The 24,734-nt window shown below is 43.1% G+C and overlaps 1 protein-coding gene across 1 annotated transcript; it reads left to right on the top strand.

Annotated features, from left to right (window-relative positions):
* Positions 1-4,104: 4,104 nt before the first annotated feature.
* On the top strand, positions 4,105-23,432 carry GNG4 (G protein subunit gamma 4). Its single transcript, XM_044420030.1, has 3 exons — positions 4,105-4,300; positions 13,342-13,450; positions 21,993-23,432. The coding sequence occupies exons 2-3, from the start codon at positions 13,364-13,366 to the stop codon at positions 22,119-22,121; spliced, it is 216 nt and encodes a 71-aa protein (XP_044275965.1). The 5' UTR covers positions 4,105-4,300; positions 13,342-13,363; the 3' UTR covers positions 22,122-23,432.
* Positions 23,433-24,734: the final 1,302 nt, after the last annotated feature.

Here is a 24,734-nt window from a genome sequence, read left to right on the forward strand (position 1 = left end):
TTTCGGGACAAAACTGCTTGTCTCAACAGAGAATTTGATGCTGTGGCACAGCTCCAGTTGAGGTATTTGACAACCATCCGCCCAATTTTGTGAAATCAATTTCAGTTGGTACAGCCCAATGACACGAACAAGAAGTTTGCAGCAATGTGACCAGCCACATGCCCTCTCAATCCTTCCCCTGAATGTGATCAAGAGGATCTAGGGAGTGGTAAATGCATCTCTGAATGAAAGAGTGGCCCCTGCTGTCTTTGATGTAATAGTGTGACCACGCCTGAAAAAAATCACTCTAGACCAGGGGTCTCAAACTCGCGGCCCGTGGGCCAATTGCCGGGACGGGCGGGGCACGGGGGAGGGGCCCTGCGGCCTTCAAAGCACCGGCGGTGCCTGGGCCGGCGGCGGGATGAGCGGCCCCCCACCCCTGCGGTGGTGGAATACTTGATGCGGCCCAGCCTCACCCAGACTCTACTTCCAGCGGCCCCCAGGTAAGTTGCGTTTGAGACCCCTGCTCTAGACCCAATGACAACTACTGACCAGTTTCAAATGAGTATGCATATGGAGCAACTGCAGGTACTCTTTGGAGGATAGTGGTCATTCTGGTCTGAGTTTAAACATGGTTTATGAGACCAAGTCAAACTTAGGCACCCTGATCTTATTAGGAGAGGGATGGGGGAGTGCAACCCTGTGAATTCTATTTGATCTCTCATTGGCTTTCAATACCATTGACCATGGTATCCTCTGTGAGTTGGGACTAGCGTTGCACTCTCCCTGTCCATTCTGCAACACATACCACCCACCAGGCCAACTGATGCTGTTTCAGTCCCAAGGATACTGGGGATGATGTGGAGACCAACAGGCAGCCAAGCCACTATTGGCTACTATAATTAGCAACCCTGAAGCCAAGCCAAACTTAATCTGGTTTGAAAATTAGAATTTGAAATAGAGAATCTTGAAACCTGATTTTTCCTTGAATTCTGACTGTTGTGGGGAATATAACCCCCTGATAGCCTGATCAGCAAACTTGTTAAAAGTGGGCTAATTTTAACAACTATAAGGTGGATCCACAGTTGGCTACAGGATTGGACGCAAAAGGAGTGCATCAATGGCACCTTCTCAAACTGGGAAGAGGTAACAAGTGGAATACTACAGGAGTCAGTCCTGGGCCCAGTGCTCTTCAGCAATGATTTGGATGGGGAAGTGCAAGGAATGCTTATCAGATTTGCAGATGACACAAAATTGGGTGGGATAGCTAATACCCTGGAAGACATAAACGAAATTCAAAGTGATCTTGACAGGCTGGAGTGCTGGGCTAAAAATAACAGAATGCAATTTAATAGGGACAAATGCACCCAGGAAAAAGAAACTGAATGCACTGTTACAAGATGAGGGACACTCTACTCAAAAATACTGTAAGTGAGAAGAATCTTGGATTGTTGTCAATCACAAGCTGAATAAGTCAACAATGCGATATGGCTGAAAAAAAGGGCAAATGCTATTTTGGGCTGCATTAATAGAAGTATCACTTCCAAATCACGTAAAGTACTAGTTCTCCGTTACTCAGCATTGGTGAGGCCTCTGGAGTACCATGTCCAGTTCTGTGCACCGCAGTTTAAGAAAGATGCAGACAAGCTAGACAGGTTCAGAGGATGGCAACAAGGATGATCCGGGGACTGGAAACAAAGCCCTATGAGGAGAGATTAAAAGAAATGGCCATGTCTAGCCTTGGGAAGAGATGTCTGAGGAGATATGATAGCACTCTTCAAGTACTTGGATGGCTGCCACAAAGAAAACAGGATCTTTTCTCTATCATCCCAGAGTGCAGGACACAAAATAATGAGCTCAAGTTACAGAAAGTCAGATTCCAGCTAGATATCAGGAAACATTTCCTGACTGTTAGAGCAGTAAGACAGTGAAACCAATTACCTAGGGATTAGCAGGATCAGGAGCAGGTTCAGGGCTCCATCCACTAGCCAAGGACCGACATAGCCACCCTGGTAGTTGCAGAATTGATTACTCCTCCCAATCTATTGCAGCTGCTAGGGCTCTCATGAGCATCACCTGGGAGCCCTGGGTGAAGAGCAAAGAAGAAAGGACCTTTGGCTTCTGAAATCCTTTAGCAAGATGTTTAGGAGCCTAGTTTCCAACCCATGAAATATGAATATGGGTTGGAAACTAGGAAAACCCCAGGTTGATCTTGGAATTAAGGGCCAAACAAATCTGTCCATGGTGGATTCCCATGGAAGGGAAGTTATGCACATAAAACAGGGTCACAATGACTTGGGTTAGCACATGATGATGAAACAAAAGGATCAAAGATTTGACTGTGTGTCTGGGAAATGAAAGAACCCCAAAGAGGGGTTTGAAGTGAGCTGCCAAAGCATTATGAAGGCCAAGTTTCTGAGAGACAGACAGAAGTAAATTGAATGAAAGAGTGGCACAAGTGGTGTCCAGCTGGTGTTAACCTGCTAATCCAGCTTGAGGTAAGGATGTTTCAGGACTGGATTTAATTTCCTGCCATGGCTATATAAATTGGTCAATTCGTTTTTATAGTATATGTGAAAAGAGAAACTGTGTGGTGTAGTGGCTTAAGTATGGATTTGAGACCTGGGAGATCAGGCTTCTAGGCCCCAATTTGGCCATGAAGCTACGTGGGTGACTTTCACCAACTCTCAGCATCAAAGAACTGCTATGAGGATTAAAAGGGGGAGAAGCAGGAGTACTATGTAAACTGCCCTGGGTTCCTTGCAGAAAAAAGGTGGGATATAAAATAAATAATAGATACACTTTTGAGAAACCCATGATGTTAAACATGTGCTAAGGCCCCTGGGTTTCATGTCTTGCTGTGACATATTTAGGAACACTTGTCCTTCACACTTCTTTGTATCTAATATGGGAACCATCTGTATAGCTCTAGCAAACATGACTCCTACCAAAGTGTGAAGCAGCTCTTACTCACTCACTTGTCATGTTAAAATTATAGACTGAGATAGGATGACCTTTTCCTGTTAAATCAAGAACTGTTTCTGACACAGACACCATGAGCCTGATCAACTTTAAACCCACAATCGCAGCTCATCCCTTTTCCTGTTTTCATGTGCAAAAGTGAACCAGGTGAAGTTTTTACTGTGCAATGCACTGCCTAATTTAAGCAAATTTATGAAAAGTTCAGGCAACAAGACCCTCCACTTGTAACCTTCCCTTGTTTGCCCATCACTTTTTTTCTTACCATAGAAAATTGGTATGGAAGAAACAACAGAATGACAGCAGGAAAGCTGTGGATTAGTAGTCCTAAAACTACTCTATATGAGGGCTTCCAACATTTATAATGGATCCAGATGACACCATCATTTTGAAGCCCTCACATGCTGTTGCAAAAAACCCAAAAAGGATGGAAATGCTTGCATAATTGGTGCTTCTAGATGAAGTTTCTATTCTGCCATCATTCTCCCTTGTTTATGGCATTTTGGAAGGGATCTGAACCTCCTTTTCCTTTTGTAACTCTCCTACACTGCTTCGCATGCCTGCATTTTGTTATCACAGAAAATGTATTAAAGGGAACTTGTCAGAGGAGCTACACGAGGCTTTCTGAGTTGGAGCGATAGGCAGGAGCGCATATTCATACGTTACAGTAATACTCACCTCACCGCAACGAGTCGCAATTCGTCGAGGCAATTCCTAGATTCATCCTGGCACTGTGCACATCTGTCAAAAAAACCGAGTGATTTCTATTTTTTTGCTGATACCGCTGCTGGATGGGTGGGGAGCCGCTGGCCGCTCTTACAGGGAGCAGGCGCGCGGTACATCTACGCGCGCGTCTCTCAGCCTTCGATGTTTCGCAGTCTGAGCGCCGTTGGAGAGGCACGTCAAACCCTAATTCGTTCAGCGTGTCGAGCAGCCTGGAAAGCCGAAGCGCGCTCGCGGGTTCTCTGCGGCTCCGCCCCGTGACGTCACGGGCTGGAATTCCTCCTCGCTGGGGACACGGGGCGCGTGCGCCCGAAGTGGGCTCCTCCAGGCTTGCCGTCCACCGGAGGGGTCGGCGTGGCTGGCGCTGCGCAGGGCGAGTGGGCCAGCGGCCTTCAGGCTTCTTCCGGGAGGAGGGCGACTCCAGGGGGCGTGGCGGGCAGGTCGCGCTCTCCAGCCTCGCCCCCGCGTCGCTTCTCGCCTTCTCGCCGCCAGCAGGACCGGGGAGCCCCGCAGACATGTGCAGCCCCCCCACGGTGGCGGCCGTCCCCTCGGCGTGAGCTTTGCTGTGGCTTCGCGCTTTCTCCGGCGGCTGGAGCCTCTAGCTTTCTTTCCGCAGGGGGTGAGTCTTCGCAGGGTGCTCGCGTGGATGGTCAGGCACCGCTGCAGCGCGGTCCAGGAATGCGCCGCGCGGCCACGGACCGGCGCCGCGAGCAGCGCACGAGGAGGGCGCTCTGTGCGACGGGCGCGGGGCGCCGAAGCTCTTCGCGGGGAACGCGTGTTCGCGCAGTGTGCGCGTCGACTGTTGGCGTTGGGTTCTGCTTGCTAGGGAGTGCCCATCTATTGCTTGCGCGCGTTAGAGGAGTCTTAAATAAACGCGGCTTATCCGCAACTTGCGAGGCAGTTCTTGAGTGGGGGAGGACGCGTTAGTTACCCCAGAAAAGAACAGTATCTTCCGCTCTCCTCCCTTTGTTCCTTTTTTTTGGGGGGTGCCTCCGGGTCGAGGGCTGATAGTCACAAAGCAGCGGATATGCTCGCTGTTTAACGATTTTTTCGCAGTAAGAAAAAAGACGCAAGAAGCGTCGGGAAAACCCGGAGGTTTTACAAGTGGAAGATGCTGTGGTCTGGAACCCCTGTGAAATTCTCCTAAGGAGGCAAGGCGATAGCAGGAGAACTGCCTCATTCGAGGCGCCCCAAAAGGATGGTCCTTGGTGTGATTAAGTCAGCAGGCCCCGTGCAGTTACTCCATCTTTCTCCACTTTAAGAGTTTGTGTGGTTAAAAGAAAGAGCAGCTAAGGAATCAGTGGGAAAAGACCAGATACAAAAGGAAGATGCTTCCCCCCCCCCCCCCCCGCCACCAAAGCTAAAATTCTGTGAGTGAAGCAAGATGTTGGTGCAATAAAAGTCTCTCCTGGAAGCAACCTTTGTGTACTTGCAAAGGAAAATAATTAATAGCTGGAAATAAGTGTGTGATGTAAGTGTGTCTGAACTGGTGGATGGGCTGTGTTTTTTCTATGGTATGCACTCTGTACTTGCTCAGATACATAAGCAGTATTTTCATGCTCTTGGAGTCAGTTTTTAAATCTCTGGGCTGAAATGGACTCAGTATAAAATCAGGCTCTTAAGTGTTCCCTTAAGGAATGACGGGGTGCTAAAGCAGATTAGCAGTGTGTCAGTGTTGTATATTAATTAACCCCTTGCAGTCTGCTGGTCAAAACAATCAAAAGAATCTAGATCTCAGTACTCCTAATCTTGATTAGGCTTGTAAAAAATGCGTTCAGAACTTCACACATGTAGCCTACTATCCAGTCTGTGCTATGAGAATAGCCTCTTGTCTACCCAGATCACTGGGAAAATCCAGATGCTAGGTGCTATTGTAATAAAGGTAGTCTTGGGTTACAAATGTTTGACTTATGAACAACCTGTACTTAACGAACATGTGGACTTCCATGAACCCTATATGAATATCTCTAGAAAATCTCTGTTTCTAGGGAAAAGCCGTGAATATCTGTAGGGAACTATGCAGCATGCTTGGCAATGTATCTCTCAGTGGCTACATAGTTCTCTAGAGATAGTCACGGAAACCTATTTCTTTAGACCAAATGTTTTCACCTTCTCCAACAAGCTCTTCAACACCTCAGACTGCATGTTTGCCCCCTCTTCTACATAAGCCTTGCGCTTTATCAGGAATTGCAACTGGAAGCTCAATAAATGCTCAGCCAGCTCTGCCCCTCTACATGGACCTGTTGAGACTAATTCGCCATGGATTAAAGTGTTTTGAATGTAATAAGCAGGCATCGGGCTATATTGCCCTAGCAGCCCGTTATCAGAAAACTTTGGGAGATAACGAGGGACTGGTGAGCCACTTTCTGTTGGGCTTACATTAAAATTAAAGCCGGACAAGCAATGAAAGCCAAACATACTTTAAGCCAGGTATAAGAGGCAAGTTACGACAATTTTTTTCAATACTGTATACCTACCCACATACATACAGATTCTGTCTCTTCAGTACGTGTAGTTACCTTATTACTGTATTATTATTATTACAATGCTGTGTTTAAAATATTTTAGTGAATATGGAAGTACTTCTTAAGTGTTTCATATGCATGGAAAAGTAAAATATATACCTATTCTAAGACAAACATTTGGCTGACTCGTGATCCAGCTTACATACAAATTTGACTTAAGGACACTCTCAGGAACGGAACTTGTCTGTAACTCTGGAACTACCTGTACATAGGTGGAGACAGTTATGTGAAAGAAAGGGAAAATTTGTTCAAAATAAATACAGTTGCATTAGCAGCCAAGAAGAATTTATATCAAAAGCAGATATTTCTTGCTTTAATTATCATCTAAAGGCTTGATCAAAAACTTTGATATGTCTGCAATATTAGCAATATTGTTAGTATCCTCTTTGGTCGCTTTTGGAGTGTAAATAGAATTTTGCACTGTAGCAAGTGCTATGATGCCTTCTGTGAGATGAAAAGGACAAAACTGGCACAACAAAAGCATTATTATGAGAAATGGGAAGGACAAACAATACATATAGAGGAGATATGGTAGAGGTTTACTGAATTATGCTCAGTATAGACAAAGTGGCTAGATATGGGAGGTTTTTCCTCTCTCACTTTCATAAAATAGTAGAATGTAGGGTCACCAATGAAGCTGAATAGTTGAAGATTCAGGACAGACATAAAGAAATACCTTTTCACATAGTGCACCTATGGAATTCACTGCCATTAGATGTGGTAACAATCACCAGCCTGGATAGCTTTTAAAAGGGGATTTGTTCCATTCATGAAGGTTAGGGCTGTGGCTACTAGTCACAGTGACTGTGTGCTGTCCATATGCTACTTTGAACAATCAAGGGCTGTTCAAATAGTAGTTGCCAGGGAAAATGAATGGACCGATACAGGCATCCAGTTGGTCAGTACAGGAGCTGTACTTAATAAGCCTTTGGTCTGAACCAGCAGGTCTCTTATTTTCTTACATTTTCAATTAAATTACTAAACAGATCTCTGAGGGTTTACAGTGCTCAATTATTACTGTCCCCCATTATTGTAGAACTAAAGCCAAATGTAGTTTCTGTTCTCAGTAAATTAATGAAAAGAAGGGAAAATAGTGTAAGAGAGTTTCTGGGGGAACTATGCACAGGGGATTCACAGGGGTTATTATGCAGCAAGGTGGGGCTGAGCTCCATATTCACTGTTATTTGGGAGGGGAAATAATTGCCTTCATGGGGGCTCAGTTCTCCATCTTCAGGGTCTTCCTGGTGGCCAAGTAGCATCCCGTGATTGGCTGCTGAAAAGCTCTTGTGGTGAATTGGGCAAGACCACTGTGTTCTGATGTACAGATGCAGGCTGTTTCCATGTATCATTACAGGGCTGTTAACCATGCATGCAAAGACCCCTTCCATGGCAGTTTTCTTCTCCCCCTCACACACATATGTGGCCTCTCAAATACAAATATAAGCAGATACACATATATTGGCTGGCCTCTTTTGTCCAAAATAAGTCGGCAGGCAAACCGCAAGGTAGTAGTTACACACTAAGGTCTTATTTCTGTTATTAACTTTCTGCCACTTTCTGTAGACCTCTCCCAAGATCAATATTTTAATCTTACATCAAGAAAAGTGCTTTTTCCCAATCAGGGAAATCCTGTGCTTTGCAGTTTCACATGCATGACTACCTATCTGAAGTTGCTTAGCTCTTTAGACTGTTGGTGGAGGGTGACCTGCAAGAGCTGAGAGAGGCACAGAGGTATGTACATCTCTTAGATTTCAATTTCCTGGCTTTGTAGAACATGAGTCAACTCAAGATAGCTTTACTCTGGCTTCAAACTATCAGGTTTTCTGATAATTGAAAATAAGAACCATAGAAACAGCACAAAATGGAATAGTGGGTACTGTTGCTTTATGTTTGTTGAAGAGGTAATACAGTCCAATACACTGGAACATTTAAGGTCTATAGTCTTTCTCACATAGTGTTTGAAAATAGATATACCAAGGCAAAAATGTAATTTAGTCCTGCAGCCAGACCCTTAGACCATATCCCAAAATTGGGCGGGGGTGGCGGCTGCTTTATTATTTCTGCTGCCCAATAGCTGAAGTTCTTTGGGTGGTTCATAACAATTCAGTTTAGTCTCCAGGTGTCATTTTCTTTCAGTTACATTAAGTTGTCAAACCCTCCACCCCCAGGAAAACTCCAATGTGGATGTCAAGGTGGTTGTCATTTCCCCAAAACACCCCTACACACTGGGATATGTTTTACATATTCAAACATCACCAGTAGTAATAAAATACTAATTGATTAAAAAAACAGGATATCTGCAATGTCGAAACTTCCCACTTTGTTCTCAAGTGTTAGATGTGCCACTGAAAGGTTATGAGTTTACTATTGTTGGTCTGTCATGTCATCTGAACCCTGTCAAGGGATTTCAGTGTGGCACATGTGGTCTTTAGAAACCATGGACAGAAACAATGCCCTCCCTTTTTTTGTTTCTTTGTACCACCATAGCTTGTTGTGAAGTTCTACCCTAGAAAAAACAATCCATTGTGGCACAAAAGCCAAATGAGAGAGGCACTAACCAGAGTGCCATTGCTCCTCTGGCTAAGTACACCACCTGCCTCCTGGCCCAAAGATCCCAAAGTGGGTGATCAGCTGTACGGTGCTGTCAAAAGGAGCAGTGCTACTCAGCTGTTCCCCCACTGAGGGAAGCCTGTCATGTGCACAAGTGCTGGGGTGGGGGCAAGAATCGGCTGGGCAGCAGTGCCCAGGTGGGAGAGCACAGCTCAGCTGATTCCCCCACTGCCCCTCTTCCTTGCTTCCACTTGCCAAAGAGGCTTCTCCAGCCTGCTGTGTGCTTGACAGGCTCTGGTTTGGGAATGCTTCTCTAGCAAGTGGATATCGTCCTCCAGCTGCATCTCCACCCTCCCATGCACATGTGAAGGGGGCAGCAGGGTATCCACTCAACAGGGCTGGACAGCCATCTGAGTGGGATGGTGTAAATTGGTGTCCTGCAACAGCAGGAGGTTCGACCTGATGGCCCTCATGGCTCCTTCCAGCTCTACTATTCTATGATTCTATGAGTCTCCTCTTCACAGCTCTGCCTAGCTACATAATTCGCCCCTTTTTGCCTGAGCACAGGTTAGGGACCCCCCCGCTCCCGCAGTTCCTTCTGCTGTGCTTTAGGGCGGGAACCCCATTGGTGCAGTAGAGAGTGATCGAAAGCTGCAGCAAGCTCAACTTGGCTCACGGTTGTGGCTGTCAAAGAGAGGGGCCTCATTCCTCCTCGTTGTGTCTGCTGGGATTCCATCTGGAGGACTGGGGGGGGAAGGAGATGATAGGGAGTAGAAAAGTCACTGTCATGAGTCTGATCACCTATTAAGGCACGTTGAGGTAGAAAATCACAAACTGTGGTAACCACGCAGGGTGAGCCCAGCCTATGTTTTTTAGTCTTATGGTTCATCCAAGGATGATGGCAGTGAAATGGAATCTTTCAAATGCTCTTTTAAGATGTAAACACAGGCCAGCAGGTGGAAGCAGTAACCTCCAGTAATTCTTAAAAATTATGTGGGTCTTGCAATACTTGATCCAGTTATAGGAATTGCCAAACATGAACTTAGCTGCTAGGATAGCTCAAACCTTCTGTTCCTGTTCACATAGAGTGTTGATATTCAGGGCATGGAGTTTCCAAAGACAACCAAGCACTTGGCCTGTGCTGCATTTATGAGAATTTATGAGACCAGTGGAAGTGACCCTTTCTGAGGCTGCATGTAGTTTCAATTAATGGAGTGCTGTTTCAGTGCACCCCTTTTCATTGTAGCCACTCAGGAATTATTCAGAAAGATGGTTCCACCTTCCTAATGGATTTGGATTTCCATGACAAAAGCAGTAGCCAGTTCAGGTTAGTTAGTCAGGTGAGGCAGGGATTGCCAAACTCTACTATTAGAGATTTTAGGCAAAACAGAGAGACAAAATGGCACATATTCTCAATTTTAACAAGAAAACAGAAATGCAGGCCCAGAGTTTAAAGCCCTGGGAAATGAGGGAGAAAGCATAGGCAAACTAGTCACAATTTAAGCAGTATTTTGCTAATAGTCTAAAATTTACATTACTACTCCTGACCTGAAATTACAAAATAGAGCACAGAGACAAAGTATTAGTATAAAACTATTAATTTTAGTATTACTGTTTGCTTTTAGTACTTCCATTTTCATATGTTGGAGGCTGTCTTGGAAGGGTTTCTGCCCTAAAAGGTACCCTAAAGATATTTTGAATAGCTGAATTACATTGTGCACGATCCAGTGTTGGCAATATGCCATCTCTCAACTACCAGAAATGATGACTAGCACAATGGGGAAGTAGTGCTTGCTAGCACAACTATCCTCAAACTATTGTTTCCAGAATGGGACAAGGCAGTGGCATTCCCTTCTGACTTGTCCCATTCTGGAAGCTGTAGTTTGGGAAGCACAGTGGTACTTCAGCTCACGAATGCCTCAGTTCACGACCAAATCGGGTCGCGAACAGAAATTTCATAAGCATTTTGACTCAAGTTGCGAACTCCACATTGGGTGGCAACCACAGTTGCAGCCATCTCCCCCCCCCCCCCCCCCCCCCGAGTGGGGAGATGGCCAAGATCATGCTGGGGGCACGGGGGGGAGATGGCCAAGTTTGCACCTGTCTTTCCTGCAGGAGCGCAATCGCGATCTCAGCCATCTCCCCGCCCAGCACGATCGCGCCCATCTCCCCACCACCAAGCATGCCTGCGATCAAGCCCGTCCCTCCCCCCGCCCCCCAGCGCGCCGATGACAGGCATGTGCAGGGATGACGGGTGCCATCACGGTCATGCTGGGGAGGGGGGAGATGGCTACGATCTTTGTTGTTCTTCGTCACTTTGCTTCACATTTTACTAATTAAAAAAAAAGGTACAGAACAGATTAACCTTATTTACATTGAACTTTATGGGGAAATTTAACTTGGCTTACGACCAATTTGGGTCACAACCAGAGTCCTGGAACGGACTAAGTTTGTGATCTGAGGTACCACTGTATCTGTTTGCTTTAGGAAGCTATACTTTTCCACATAGTGGCAGCCCAGTACTCCAGTTGAATGAGAAATGCATGATTTAAAAGGCTTAAGAAACCTAAAAACAAATCCTAAGAGAGTCAAAAATTTCTTTCAAAACTATGAGCTGATAAAAACAATTCAGTGTTCTTCACCCCAGAAAATTCATACAGCACTGTGCTCATACTCCCCCGTGCAGTAGATGTGCAGTGCAATTTTGTATATGTCTACTGAACAAATTCTTTTCATTGGAATTCACTGCAGAAGATACAAGACATATACGTATGTTTTCAGGAAGGGAATCTGAGGAACTGAGGCAAATACGGGTAGCAAAGGATGACATTTTCAGCCTTCTTGATAAATTGAAAGTGCATAAATCACCTAGATGGTATCTGTCCTAGAGTTCTTAAAGAATTCAAATGTGAAATTGCTGATCTTCTAAAATGTAAACCTGAAATAATCCTAAGGCATCCTCTCAGGGACCAAAAGCTGGGGACCAATCTCCATTCCATGAAGCGCCCAACAGTACTTTAGAGCAATCATGACTGCTTGGTCTCCCCCAGATCAACAGTGACCCCTTTTGTGGTTGTCATAACTTTTTCCTGTTTAATCTTTTTTCCCTCCTTCAGAGATTTTTTGTTTTTTTGGTGATCTTCAGAGTGACAGCTCTTAGCAGACTCTTCGGAGTGTCCAAAGTACCTGCTGCAGCAGATTAGAGAGTCTTCCACTGGTTCACTATCCAGTTTGGGCATTTTTTTCACCTATAATTTATGGAAATATTTTTGTTTTTGTTTTCCTTTGACAGATTTCATGGCTGTGTGTGTCCCTGTCAGAAACCCTAATTAGCCCTGGCAAAATGCTCTAAATGGAGTGATTCACACCTTTCCTCTTTCCTGAGCACTTATTATTATTATTTTCACATTACATACATACCCTACCTTTCTTCTTCTTGCAAAGAACACAAGGTATCTTACAAGTTTCTCCTCTCTGTTTTATCCTTACAACAACAACCCTGTTAAGTAGGTTAGGCTGAAAAATCCATAACTGATGCAAAGTCAGCTAGCAAGCTGAGTGAAGACTAGATCTTCGAAGTCCCCAGGCATTTCTCTAACCACAGGTGAGAAAGGTGATCTGCTTGCCATTTCAGTCCTGAGCAAATCCCTTTGCAGCCTCAGTTCTCATTTGACAGGTCATTGTGGAGGCAAGGTTACCCACTTTGAATAGCACTTCTGAAAGCATGTCCCAAACTAACACAAAATAGCCAAAACATTTGTACATATCTTGGTTGAAAAAGAAGACGAGGGTGGCAAACCAGTGACTGCTGTTCCAATCTCTTGCTTGGGTAGGACTTTAAAAGGGCTGTCTGTGGCAGTCACTTCAGTGATTGCAAAAACGGATCTTTGGAGTGGGGGTGAGGGGGAGGTAAAGCAGGAAAAAAGTTGTGATGACCCTAAAAGTGTCCATGGTTGCAGTAGGGAAAGGAGACAATATATCTCCTTGCCATATCCTGGGATACCCTCAGAAGGACTGAGATGGGAAAGATAAGGACAACCCACAGTGAGCCAAATCATCTGTCAGGCACACCATGGGTTGTTTCATGAACAACCCACCCTGTGCTAATTATTTGTAGGGTGGGCTGCCATGTTTTACAAACTCATCCACTGACTTTAGAGGAACTTACTCCTAAGTAAGGTTCACAGTCTTAGTGGAAAATTCAAGTGGCAACCTGCTATGATGGGTATTGATCGTCATGCTAGCCACTGCCCGAGAACTGGGTGGTTCTCTGAGCCTCTAACAATACCTTACGATGACTGCTTGATATGGCAGCTTTTTGTACACAGAAATGGCAGCAGCTTATCCGTATGTAATGTTTTGCTCTTGGGCAAAATGTATATTAGATGTAATAAAACACTTTGGGGAAGAGCATTTGTAGAGAGAAACTGGGACATGAGAATCGAGCAGCAAATACAGTGCTACCAAGGACTTATTTTTGAAATGAAAGAAAAGATAATAAGGAAGGAAATATGACTAGGATGTGCTTATATCTTTTTTAACTTGGAAAACCAATTTCTTGCAATGCCATTTTTTGCTCTTCTAGGAAAAACGGAACGAAGGAAGTAATGTCAAACAACAGTACGACAAGTATATCTCAAGCAAGAAAAGCCGTGGAGCAGTTGAAGATGGAGGCATATCTGGACAGGATAAAGGTGAATTTAAATCAAATTACTTTATGATGCTATACTTATTCTTAGGGGAATAAATGTCAGTCTGCTTATTCTCAAATGAAAGGCATATTGTCAGTACTTACAATGTGCACCATGCATGCTTTAAAATCAGTGGATCATTGGCTTCTGGAAGATCAGATTACACCTAAATTATTTCTTGACAAGCTTTATAGTCACCTCTTCTGGTACATAAAGGTTGTTCTTTGTTGACAGAGGCCTCCTCTTAATGGAGTTAAAAGTAGATTATATCCACTCCCAGGGGTGGTTAGCAGATATATTAAATGTCAGACTTGATGCATCCTTTTCAGAGTACAATTTAGTTTGTCTACATTGAACTAAATAGTAATTGAAGGTCTTTAAAGTCTTTTCAGTTTGCCACACAAAGGGGAGCTTGCTTGCAATAATATGTTAAGGATAGCACAAGCTGAATGAGTGATGGTCCAATGACAAACACACAACTTGCTGGGTATTTTCTTTGCATTTCGGCAACTGAAACTGGGCCTAATCAAGAGGAAAGAGGTTGGGAGTTTGTGTTATTTGTTGGTGGTACATCTCCAGAAGCTCAGTGGTATAGTGCAACCAGGGCTCAGAAGGGACAATTCAGATGACATGTTCAGACCACCTCTCCAGTTATTTAATGTATTATGCAAAACACAGTCACTATTTCATGTATAAACCCTCACATAATTTTGAAAAGCCTGTGGTTTATTCAAGGGTAATAAGTCAGCTTTGACGGTGGATTGTCATGATACAGTGAGCCACAATAGCCATTCACATTGGCTTGAATATTCAGGTGGGCAACCAGCATGTTTCACGACCCACCATGGCTTTAATAAATCACAGTGAGCTGATTAGGAATGTGTGAGGAATCTGTCTGTGAAGGAATCTGTCCATCTGTCAAATTGGATGGAAGTAACTAATGGTGTGCCACAAGGTTCAGTCCTGGACCCAGTGCTCTTCAACATCTTTATTAATAATTTAGATGAGGAAATACAAGGAAAGATAATCAGATTTGCAGATGATACAACACTGGGTGGAATAGCAAACACCCTAGAAGACAGAATGAAGATCCAGGGTGATCTTGATAAACTTGAACATTGGGCTTAAAGCAACAGAATGAGTTTGCTTTGAGCCCAGTAAGGACAAGTGCAAAGTTCATCACCTAGGAAAAAGAAACCAAGTGCATCAATACAAGATGGGGAATACATGGCTGAAAAGAACTGAAAAAGAAAAAAGATCTCAGAGTAACTGTGGAAAATAGGCAAATAATGTGATACAGCTGCCAAAAGGGCAAATGCTATTTTGGGATGCATTAACAAAAGTATTACTTCCAAATCATGAAAACTAGTAGTTTCTCTATACTCCTTGGTAGTCAGACCTCACCTGGAATACTGTGTCCGGTTATACTGAAAAAGATCTTGGAGTAATTGTGGACAATAAGCAAAATATGAGTCAACAATGTGATGCAGCCACCAAAAGGGCAAATACTATGAGTATTTTCGGATGTATTAACAGAAGTATTACTTCCGAATCACAAGATGTAGTAGTTCCTCTATACCTTCTCACTAGTCTGGAATCTGGAATATTGTGTTGTTTTGGGCACCAAGATTTAAGAAAGATGCAGGAAAATTAGAAAGGATCCAGAGGAGGGCAACAAGAATGATCCAGGTTTTGGAAACACTGCCCTATGAGGAGAGACGGAGTGAACTGGGCATGTTCAGCCTTGAGAAGACTGAGGGGGCACAGGATATCCCTCTATACCTCAAAGGCTGTCACAAAAAGGAAGGTCAAGATGTCTTCTTGCTGATGCCAGAGCGTAATCAATCAAGTTGTGGCAACCCAGATTCAGGCTGGACATCAGGAAAAGCTTCCTCACTGTCAGAGCAATACGGCAGTAGAACCAGCTGCCTAGAAAGCTGGTGGGCTCTCCCACACTAGAGACATGCAAGGTGTATCTGGACAGCCATTTGAGTGAGATGGTGCAACAGCAGGGAGTTGGAATCGATGGCCTTCATGGCCCATTCCAACTCTACTAGTCTATGATTCTAAGTTACTGGCAAGTGCTCCCTGTGTTTGCAAGGTTAGAGCCCCTCTCTGGTGCCAGGAACAGCTGCTGTGTGAGTGCCAAAGAAAGGTCTGCTCGTGAAGGGCCTGTCAAGAAAGCAGCCCAGCCGCACTTGCTCCACAAGCAGCATCCCTCTTTCACACTAGCTGCTGTAGCAGAAGAAGGTTGCTGGTTATACAACTGGGTTTTTGCAAGCATTTGTGGACTTCCTCTTGTCTCAGCTTGCTTTGGAAGGCCAGACTGAGCAGAAGAGAGAGTCCATGAATGCTTGGAGTGACAAATTCTGATAGGGTTCATCCCAACCCTAGTGTGATTGTTTTTCATTGTGTCCACAACAGGAAACTGTAATTACCAACTTTATAACAAGCCATGATATTAAAGCAAAATTTAATATCTACAATTTGGTAACTATAGCTTCCCATGTAGACAAAACACAAAACTATACTTTGAGACTTCTTGATTTAATTATGACTCATGCAAAGGGGATCCATGCACAAGGAAATCACTTGTTTATACTTCCGCTTAATAAGCCAAGGCTTGATTGCCCACACTAAGCCACTGTGACTGTCCTCAAAGGAAAAGCAAGGTATAAATGTAATACTGTATATTAATAATAATGCACACAACTTCTATAGCTTAAAGGGGAAGAGCAATATGGTCCAAAGAGTAATTCAGCATTACAGAATATTACTGTAAGGGATTTCTTCTCTTGCTCCTCCTCCTCATCTTCTTCTAAGGTTAGTAAAATTTGAATGAATAAAACATGAGAGGAGGAGAAATTATAGACTGGTGGCCAACATTCCATTCTTGGGCAAGGTGTTAGAGCGGGTGGTGGCAGGACAACTCCAAGCTGAGGTCGTGGGCTGGATGAGGGCCAATAAACTGAAATTCAATCCAGATAAGATGGAGGTCCTTTTGGTAGGTGGTTCAGGTTTTCAGGTAAGTGATTCTGGCCATCCTGGATGCGGTTGCACTCCTTCTAAAGTATGGGTCTCAAACTCAACTTACCTGGGGGCTGCTGGAAGTAGAGTCTGGGTGAGGCTGGGCCGCATCAAGTATTCCACCACTGCGGTGGTGGTGGGCCGCACATCCTGCGGCTGGCCCAGGCGCCGCCGGCACTTTGAAGGCCGCAGGTCCCCTCCCCCGTGCCCCGCCTGTCCCGGCAATTGGTCCGCGGGCCACGAGTTTGAGACCCCTGCTCTAAAGGACAGGGTCTGCAGCTTGGGAGTGTTCCTTGACCTGGAGCTGTCCCTGGAGGCCCAGGTGGCAGCGGTGTCAAGGAGCACTTTCCTTCATCTTCAGCTGATCCATCATCTATGTCCTTACCTGGACGAGCACTGCCTAGCAACAGTGACACACACTCTGGTAACCTCCTGGGTGAATTATTGTAACATGCTTTGTGGGGCTCCCCTTAATGATGGCCCAGATACTTCAATTGGTTCAGAACAGAGCTGCCAGATTGCTGTCGGGACCGGCCGTTATTCTCATATAACACCAGTCCTCTGTCTGCTTCACTGGCTTTCCTTTGAAGCCCAGGCCCAACTTAAGGTGCTGGTATTGACTATAAAGCCCTAAAAGGCTTGGGACCAGGATACCTAAAGGAACATCTTTTTCCCTACATGCCCACCCGCCCCTTAAGATCTGCAGCAGAGGCCCTGCTCTGGGAATCCTCCTTGAAGGAGGTTAGGAGAATATACTTGGAGGAGGGCCTTCTCTGCAGTGGCGCCCTGGCTATGGAATGCGCTCCCTAGAGAGGTCTGCCTGGTGCCAACATTTTATGCTTTTTGGCACCAGGTCAAGACCTTTGAATTTTCCTGTAATTTCAATGTTAAAATATTTTAACTATGTTTTATGCTCAGTCGTGGATTATTATGGATTAATTGGGTTTATATGTATTTATTGGATGTTGATTTGTAAGCTGTCCAGAGATGCACAACATAATTGGATGGGATAAAAATGCCCAAATAAAATAATTTCTGTAACTAATGTGTGGAGATGCTCAATGGCAAGGATAGACACCTTGTGGACCTCATGACTGGGTATGAACATGGCAATTATTGTGGATCCATGCTAGGTTATGGTATCATCAAAACTTAAACTACTTCCCACAGTGTGACTTGTTTTTCAGCAACAAGCCATACTGACAATCTATGGCTAGTTCTATGGGTTCTTCAACAGTGGATTGCCATGTTGTATGAACCCAGGGGAGCAAAAAAAAAAGTTGGTTCCAGAAAATTGTGGAACTGTGTTAATGGTTTTTTTTTTTTTTTTTTACATTTTCTACTCTCTTTCACAAATGCACTAGCATGCTCTTATGGCTGGCAGATAGATGTAGCTTTCTTTGTTGAATTTTCTGTTTCGGCTGTCAAAGGGAGTGACAATGTGGTAACAGATTGAAGTAGGTGATAGACTGACAAGCAGAAAACTAATACAAGCTAACTTGCATAAAGTAGCAGGGGACTGGTTGCTTGGCTCGCCATGGAAAAGCACTGGTAAAGGGAAAAAGGGAAAAAAGTTAGGTGCACCAAATGGGGAAAGCAGTGTCACCCGCTTAGCTATAGAATCCTCTTGATGTTAAGTGCTGAACTGACATTTCTCAGTCTCCTCCACCTTTTTAGCATTTCTGAGTCTCCACTTGAAAAAAAAAAAAAGATGTTAACTGCACCTTTTGCTGTACTGCTTTTTCCCTCTTACTGGTGATTTTTGGTTGACAGCTAGGCAATTACACTGTGTAATCACGCACAAATTAGCCTATTTGCAATCCTACTTTGTCAATCTGTTGCTTAATCCTCTTTGCTGCTCCTGAAACATGCAATGTAATTGACCAGCCAAAGCGGAAGACATTGAACAGATGCAAGAAGGTATTTGTGAAAGGCCAACAATTATAATAATTTTAAAACTTATGAATGCAGTTATGCAGTTTTCTGCAACTGCACACCCCCATCACACTCATCATGTATTTTTGAGACTCTGGATTTTTCTGAAAAAGAAAGGCAGTGATCAAAGAGGGGAAGTGATCATAGTGAGAAGATGGAGACAAGGTGGGTTTTGCTATGAAGGACACTGAGGTACCGGTGACCAAGGACCGGACAAGTCACCGTGAGCCCTCTTGTCTCTTTGGCTTACTGTTGTTTGTTCAGTGAACCAGAAAACCACCCCAACTGATCTGCAGGGATGTCAACCTGGTGTGTGAATGCAGCCTATTTTGTGCCCCATCAGTTTGTGCAGCGTAGCAAATGGTGAGGGATGATGGGAATTATAGGCCAAAATGTCCGGGGAAGACACAAGTTTTTCACCCCTGACCTATGGAAAGTCAACACTGCTGCTAATCTTTCTACCTTCTGATCAAGAAACTTATGTTAGTTCAAATCTGTGATCTTTCTCTCTTTTTAAAGAGGCCACAAGAGTGTGGTTAAATGTTAAAAAGTGTTGTGAGATCAGCAGTAGTGTTAGATGTTTGTGGATGTGCTCATTTTAGACTGAAACCAAAAGCAGATAGAGTGTCATTGTGAGAATAGTAATTAAGTCTGTCTTGTCATGGAAGGTGACTGTAGTAATTGCAGCATTTTCTCCTGTCACTGAATCTTATAATTATGGTGTATCTAACAGGATTACGTTCTAACTTGGGCTGTTTTTAATCACTTCTTCTACTCTAAAGAGTAATGGTAAAATTCCACAGTTCTTTCAAAGGTTTCTAACTCTCTTGCTTAAATCACAAATGTTTGATAACACGTAGTTTCTGGGTATTCATTTCATCCAGGGAAGGAGGTGGAGATTGTGGACATATACGTGTGCAGTGCATAAAAGCGGGTGAAGAAAGGGCGTGTATATCAACTTTCAAGAAATAATGGAGCTAGAAGGCGTCATTTCACTCAGGCAGTATTCTTCACATCCAGCAATCATTTCTCAAATACTTGACTCTGAAATGGAATAACTCATTGTTTGACACATCCACATCCTGGGTAAACAAATAGAAGCTTGTAGAACAAAAGAGTGCCTAATTAAAATACTTGAACAGTCAAGGATACATTGAGTAAAACCTATAGAACTTCTGTCTAAAGTGTATGGCCACCTGCTGAGGGACTTACATAGCCCATTTGTACTTCTTCATGTACAAAATGGTAACCTGGCCTGGGGGCTGTGCATGGACACTGTACTCTTACTTGCCTCCATGTGAGTTGGAAACCCAATAGTGTGGGATCTTGAATCACATGGGAGGGTATGTGTATGTATTACGCATGTGGGGAGAAGGCTGTGGCCAGGGCCTTACGCCAATTCCTATCAGTGCCATAGCCTCTTTTCCTCCCGCTTTTTGGAGCTTTAACTAGGTATCCAAAAACAGCCATCTAGAATAAAATCCAGCTTGCAAGTCCTGGCAGTAGAGATTGGCAATAGCACGCCTCGCCCTTGCCGTTGGATGTTCATAAGTCTCTGACTTTAGAGGTTTACATGCATCTGCTGCAGGGCAATTGGACATGCCCAGGGTACATTTGACCCAGTGGTTTTTAGTCTTTTTACAGTTGGGGACCAGCAAAAATAGAAAAATTATTTTGGGGACTGCTGAGGCAGAAATATAAAGCATTATATACATAATACAGTGTTTTGTGTATTAGTTTTTAAATATAGTACCAAAAGATGAAAATTCTCTAAAATAACCAGAAACTGAGCAGTAAAAAATGCTAGTAAAAGAATAAAATAATTGAAATTAAATGTAATCAAATACAACTGAAATTTTTAGAGAGCAATATGTAGTTCAAATTCTACTGCAAAATCTGCTGTTGCTTCTTTTCAAGAATACTTGATCAAAAATTTACAATAGCAAAATACAAAATTAATATAACTGCAATACTTTGCTCATAGCAAATACAAATTCATATACAATATGAACAGCAGAGCAATACAAAAACAGTTACTTAATACAATAATACAATAATATTCATAATGTTAAATAATGAAATACAATGAACACCACCTACTCAAACTCCCATACACAACAGCACAGACTGGCTGAGAAAACATTCTCAGCACATGCTGCCTCAGCTTTTCCCTTCCCAGCAGAAAACACAGCAGAGAAAGGAAAAGAACTGGTCTTTACTGGGCAGAGCTGATGCAGCTCAGCTCCCAGCTGGCTCCCATTGAGCTGCCTCTTCCCTCCCCAGCCTCCTTGGCTGAGGAAGAGGTGGGGAATTGGCAACAAGAGCACAGGTCCTGACAAGCAGGATGCAGCTGTCCTGTATTAGCATGACAGCGGCTCTTTCACGGACCAACAGGAAATGCCGGTGGACCGATGCCGGTCCACAGACAGGCGGTTGAAAACCACTGATGTAGCCCACATTTATCCTGATGTAGTTTCATTGTGATTGCAAGATTTGGAAACCAGCCCAGGCACCACCAATAACTGAGTGGTTCCATGTTGTATTGTTGTAAGTCTCCCAACAGAAAATTAATGTGTTGCTTTAAAGTTGTGCAGAATTATTTATTATTTATTTATTTAAAGCATTTGTATGCCATCTCTAGGCGGCTCACAATCAAGCAATTAACCATCATATAAGACTAGCTTCTTTGCCTTTTCCACTCCTTTCTTCATTTTCTAGTGCAAAAGATGTCCGGTATATCCAGGTAAGGTTATTTTACTTCATTTAGTTGTATCAGCATGTACCATTTGGTGTTTCAGTGAGACTAATATAAAGCCAAAATTCATATATGGGGGTATTCATGAATAAGATCTTTGCTTACCAACAGCATATGGAGAAACTCATGCTCGGCTAAGTGAAAAGGCTGATCATTTGGAAGCAGAGGGTCAAATAAAAAATTACTGGTGACAAGGGGCAACGTGGATAAATCCAACCACCAACTTTTGTAGAGGCACCACTGACAATTGGTCCTAGGACAGAAAATCTAACAAGCTAGTCCAACATCTTACAAGCCAAGGAAGGACAAATTTGCTGTATCTTATTTCTTTTGTTTCCTTAACCATATGAGATGCTAATGAAGAAGATTCTTACCTCAGTGTTTTCTCATCTAAAATATCAGGTGAAAATTTTATCAAGATAGAACTTACTCTTCTTACTAGAAATTAATCTGTATTTGTTTTGGTCTCCTCAGCATCTGTGGTGTGCCATTTTCAAGCATTTATCATAATCCTAGAGAGATGAATGAGGTGTCATACTGAACTGTAGAACATGTAGAGTTGCTTAGCCCGTTTAATAAACAGAACATGGGAGGCATGCTGTGCTCTCTGAGCATGCTTTATTCATTGACTTGCTGCATATTTTTGAGTTTGAATTGGAAAACAGTGTGCTTGGACTGTATTTCAGTTTTCCTTGGTGCAGACTGATGCTTTATGTTAATATTCCAACTGCTTAAATAAATTCATAGGCACTGTGGTAATAGTGATGATACTTAGCTTTACGTATCTCTTCCCATGTCCCATTTTTTGCTTTTTGAAAACCCTTCTAGGTATCCAAAGCTGCTGCTGATTTATTGGCATACTGTGATGCTCATATGGGAGAAGATCCCCTTATTATACCAGTGCCTGCATCTGAAAATCCCTTCAGGGAAAAGAAGCTCTTATGTACTATCCTTTGAATCACCTTGCAATTAAATCTGTCCTTTGTGCGAATACAATGCTGATGGTGCATGCATTTCCTGAAGACCTCTCTGTACATCAATTTAGTGCAAAAGTGACTGTTTCCAAGAAGCCAACATATTTTATGTTAATCTAAGTACATGGAATAGTCTAATATCATTTCTTCATGCAGTGCTCTGTACTCAGCATTTCTGCTTTTGACTATTTCTTCATTATTTTGTAATGAAAGAACTGTATTTGATTTCAGAAATGTGAATTAGATTTTACCAGTTAAACTTTGTGTAAGTATGTATATTTGTGAGAGAAATTGATACTAAGATGAGCAATATCTATTCTGAACTTTTAAAAATGTTTTATTTTCATTTAAGAAAAAGGAATTCAACAGATAGGGTTGTTCTTTATGACAAACACTGAAGCTTTTAAAAAGCTATTTTTTCTTGACTACCTTGTGGATAGCTTTTTAATCTGCCGTGCTGCTATATCTTAGGAACACAGGAAGCTGCCTTATTCCACATCAGAAGACTGGTCCTTCTCACTCAATATTTTCTACCCCACGGGTGATGGACCTATGGCCTTCCAGATGTTTGAATCCAGATCCCATCAGTCCTAGTGACACAGATCAAAAGTCTAATGTGAGAGAGTTCTAGGACAGAAGTGTCCAGGTGCTACATCTTCTGCACCACTGGAAGAGCTCTCCAGGGTTTTATTGCAGTCCCTTTGGGAGATGCCAGGGATTGAACACGACCCCTTTCATGTGTAAGGCATGCTCTATAATACTGAGCTATGACCCCTCCCCTTGTGTTCGATTGCATCACTGGCAAATACGGAAAGAGATTTTTTTAAAAAAAAATCAAAAAGTATTGATTTCAGCATGTTCAAAACCTGCAAGGTAGACTTGAGACACTGGAGTGATCTCATCCCACTGATCAGAATGCACACTGGAGGATTAGCAGGACTGATGTGGAGCACAGACCAAATTAACAACTATTGCTCAAAATTCTACACTATTAGTTTTTTCAGACATTGACTCCCTTATTTAGCCTGCAGTGCAGATGGCTTTGCCTGGAGATGCCTTTAGTAGCTGTTTTTAATCCTGGGTTGTAGACCAAATATCACCCGGCTTGGTAATGTGCATGTTCTTAGTATAGTTCAGCCTGCATTAAACAACTTTTTTCTATGTTTGTTCTTCAAGATGGCTCTTAATGTTAAATATTTATGTCTAATGCTATCAACAGTGTTACTATGTGACCTAAGTTATTTTCTCCTCACTTATGTTTTTAATATTTTAATAAATGTTATTTGATTTGTGATTGTTGCTTTTGTAATGGTGTGTCTTCCTGTTTGAGCAGTATTGTTCAACTGATTTAAAAGGTTGTGGAGAATTCTCACAGCCCTGCGGTTAAGTTTCACTTGTGACATGGAATAATTGAATCACTTTGGGCAAATCACACTTTTTCAGCCTCCCAGGAATAGGTAGGGGTTTCTAATTTCCTACCAGTTTTCTGCTATAGTTAGAGTCACCCTATTCTAATTCCCTGAATCCAGGCAGATTAATTTTTCCTGTAACATAAGCTTGCATAATGCAGAAAATTGATGATTTTTAAACAGTGCCATTCATCTGCATGCAAGACAATGGTGCACACAGTTTCTACATAGAACTGAATGTTGGATGTGGGTTGGGAGGGGTTGAGACAGCAGCTGTACCCGATCAGTCTTTCCTAATCTGGCGCCTCCAGGTGTTTTGAGGGTCAGCCATTGGTCAGCAATGCTGGGCTCTGTAGTCCAAAACATCTAAGGGGCATCTGCTTGCAGAGGACTGAACTAAATCAACTTCTGCTGCAAACTAAGGGCTGTTCCTTAAAGGTAGTCTTCAGCTAGAGATCCAACCCACCCTTAGCCCCATCTTTAACTTGCAACATTCACAGCAGATTACATTGCAGAGCTGTTAAAGGATATGCTCCTTTATTTACAGCCCATCCACCCACTGCTCAGCCTGGAGATAATGGCCTATACTGGTGTACGGACAAAAATGTAAAAATAACTTTTTAAATTTGAAAAATCCCAATTTTCACATGGAAAAGACTGAAGCTAGAAAGAAAATTCCTTTCTTTGCTTGCTTTTGTTTAGTACAGTTCAAACATAGGTGCATAAAAATTGGAGAGTTCTCTGTTGTTTTCTAGTTGTGCCTCTGGTCTATCCTAAGGGGCAGGGGTGGAAGGAAATAAAAAAAAATTCAAGAGCAACTAGGAAGTTCTATATTTCTAGACAAATAAATTATGACTAGAGTTTTCCCAACTCTGCCACTTTGGTTGTATGTCAATTCTAGGTTTCCCTTGCAGGGGGAAGGAACTTACAGCCTTCCAGATGTTCATCTGTCATTAGTGCTAGTCAGCATGATTAATGGTCAGAAATTATGGGCTCTGCAGTCGAACATCTGGAGTATCACAGATTTACCACTTCTGCCATAATGGCTACAACAATGGAAACCAGGAGGAAGCTTGTTTCACACAACATGTTGGGACAAAACACTAACTTCTTGTTTCTCAGATTTTATAAAGGCAGACTAATGCTGTGTTGCTTTTGAATAAAAGCTGGGGATCCTGGCCAGCAAA

Source organism: Varanus komodoensis, unplaced genomic scaffold, assembly GCF_004798865.1.
Source record: "Varanus komodoensis strain SLA01 unplaced genomic scaffold, ASM479886v1 scaffold1, whole genome shotgun sequence".
Classification (NCBI taxonomy): domain Eukaryota; kingdom Metazoa; phylum Chordata; class Lepidosauria; order Squamata; family Varanidae; genus Varanus; species Varanus komodoensis.

Bases quoted from the DNA above. Each gene is read 5' to 3' on its own strand.
- GNG4 (XM_044420030.1), top strand. From the start codon at position 13,364: ATGTCAAACAACAGTACGACAAGTATATCTCAAGCAAGAAAAGCCGTG. The intron at 13,451-21,992 runs GTGAATTTAAAT...AAACCCTTCTAG, and splicing joins CATATCTGGACAGGATAAAG to GTATCCAAAGCTGCTGCTGA.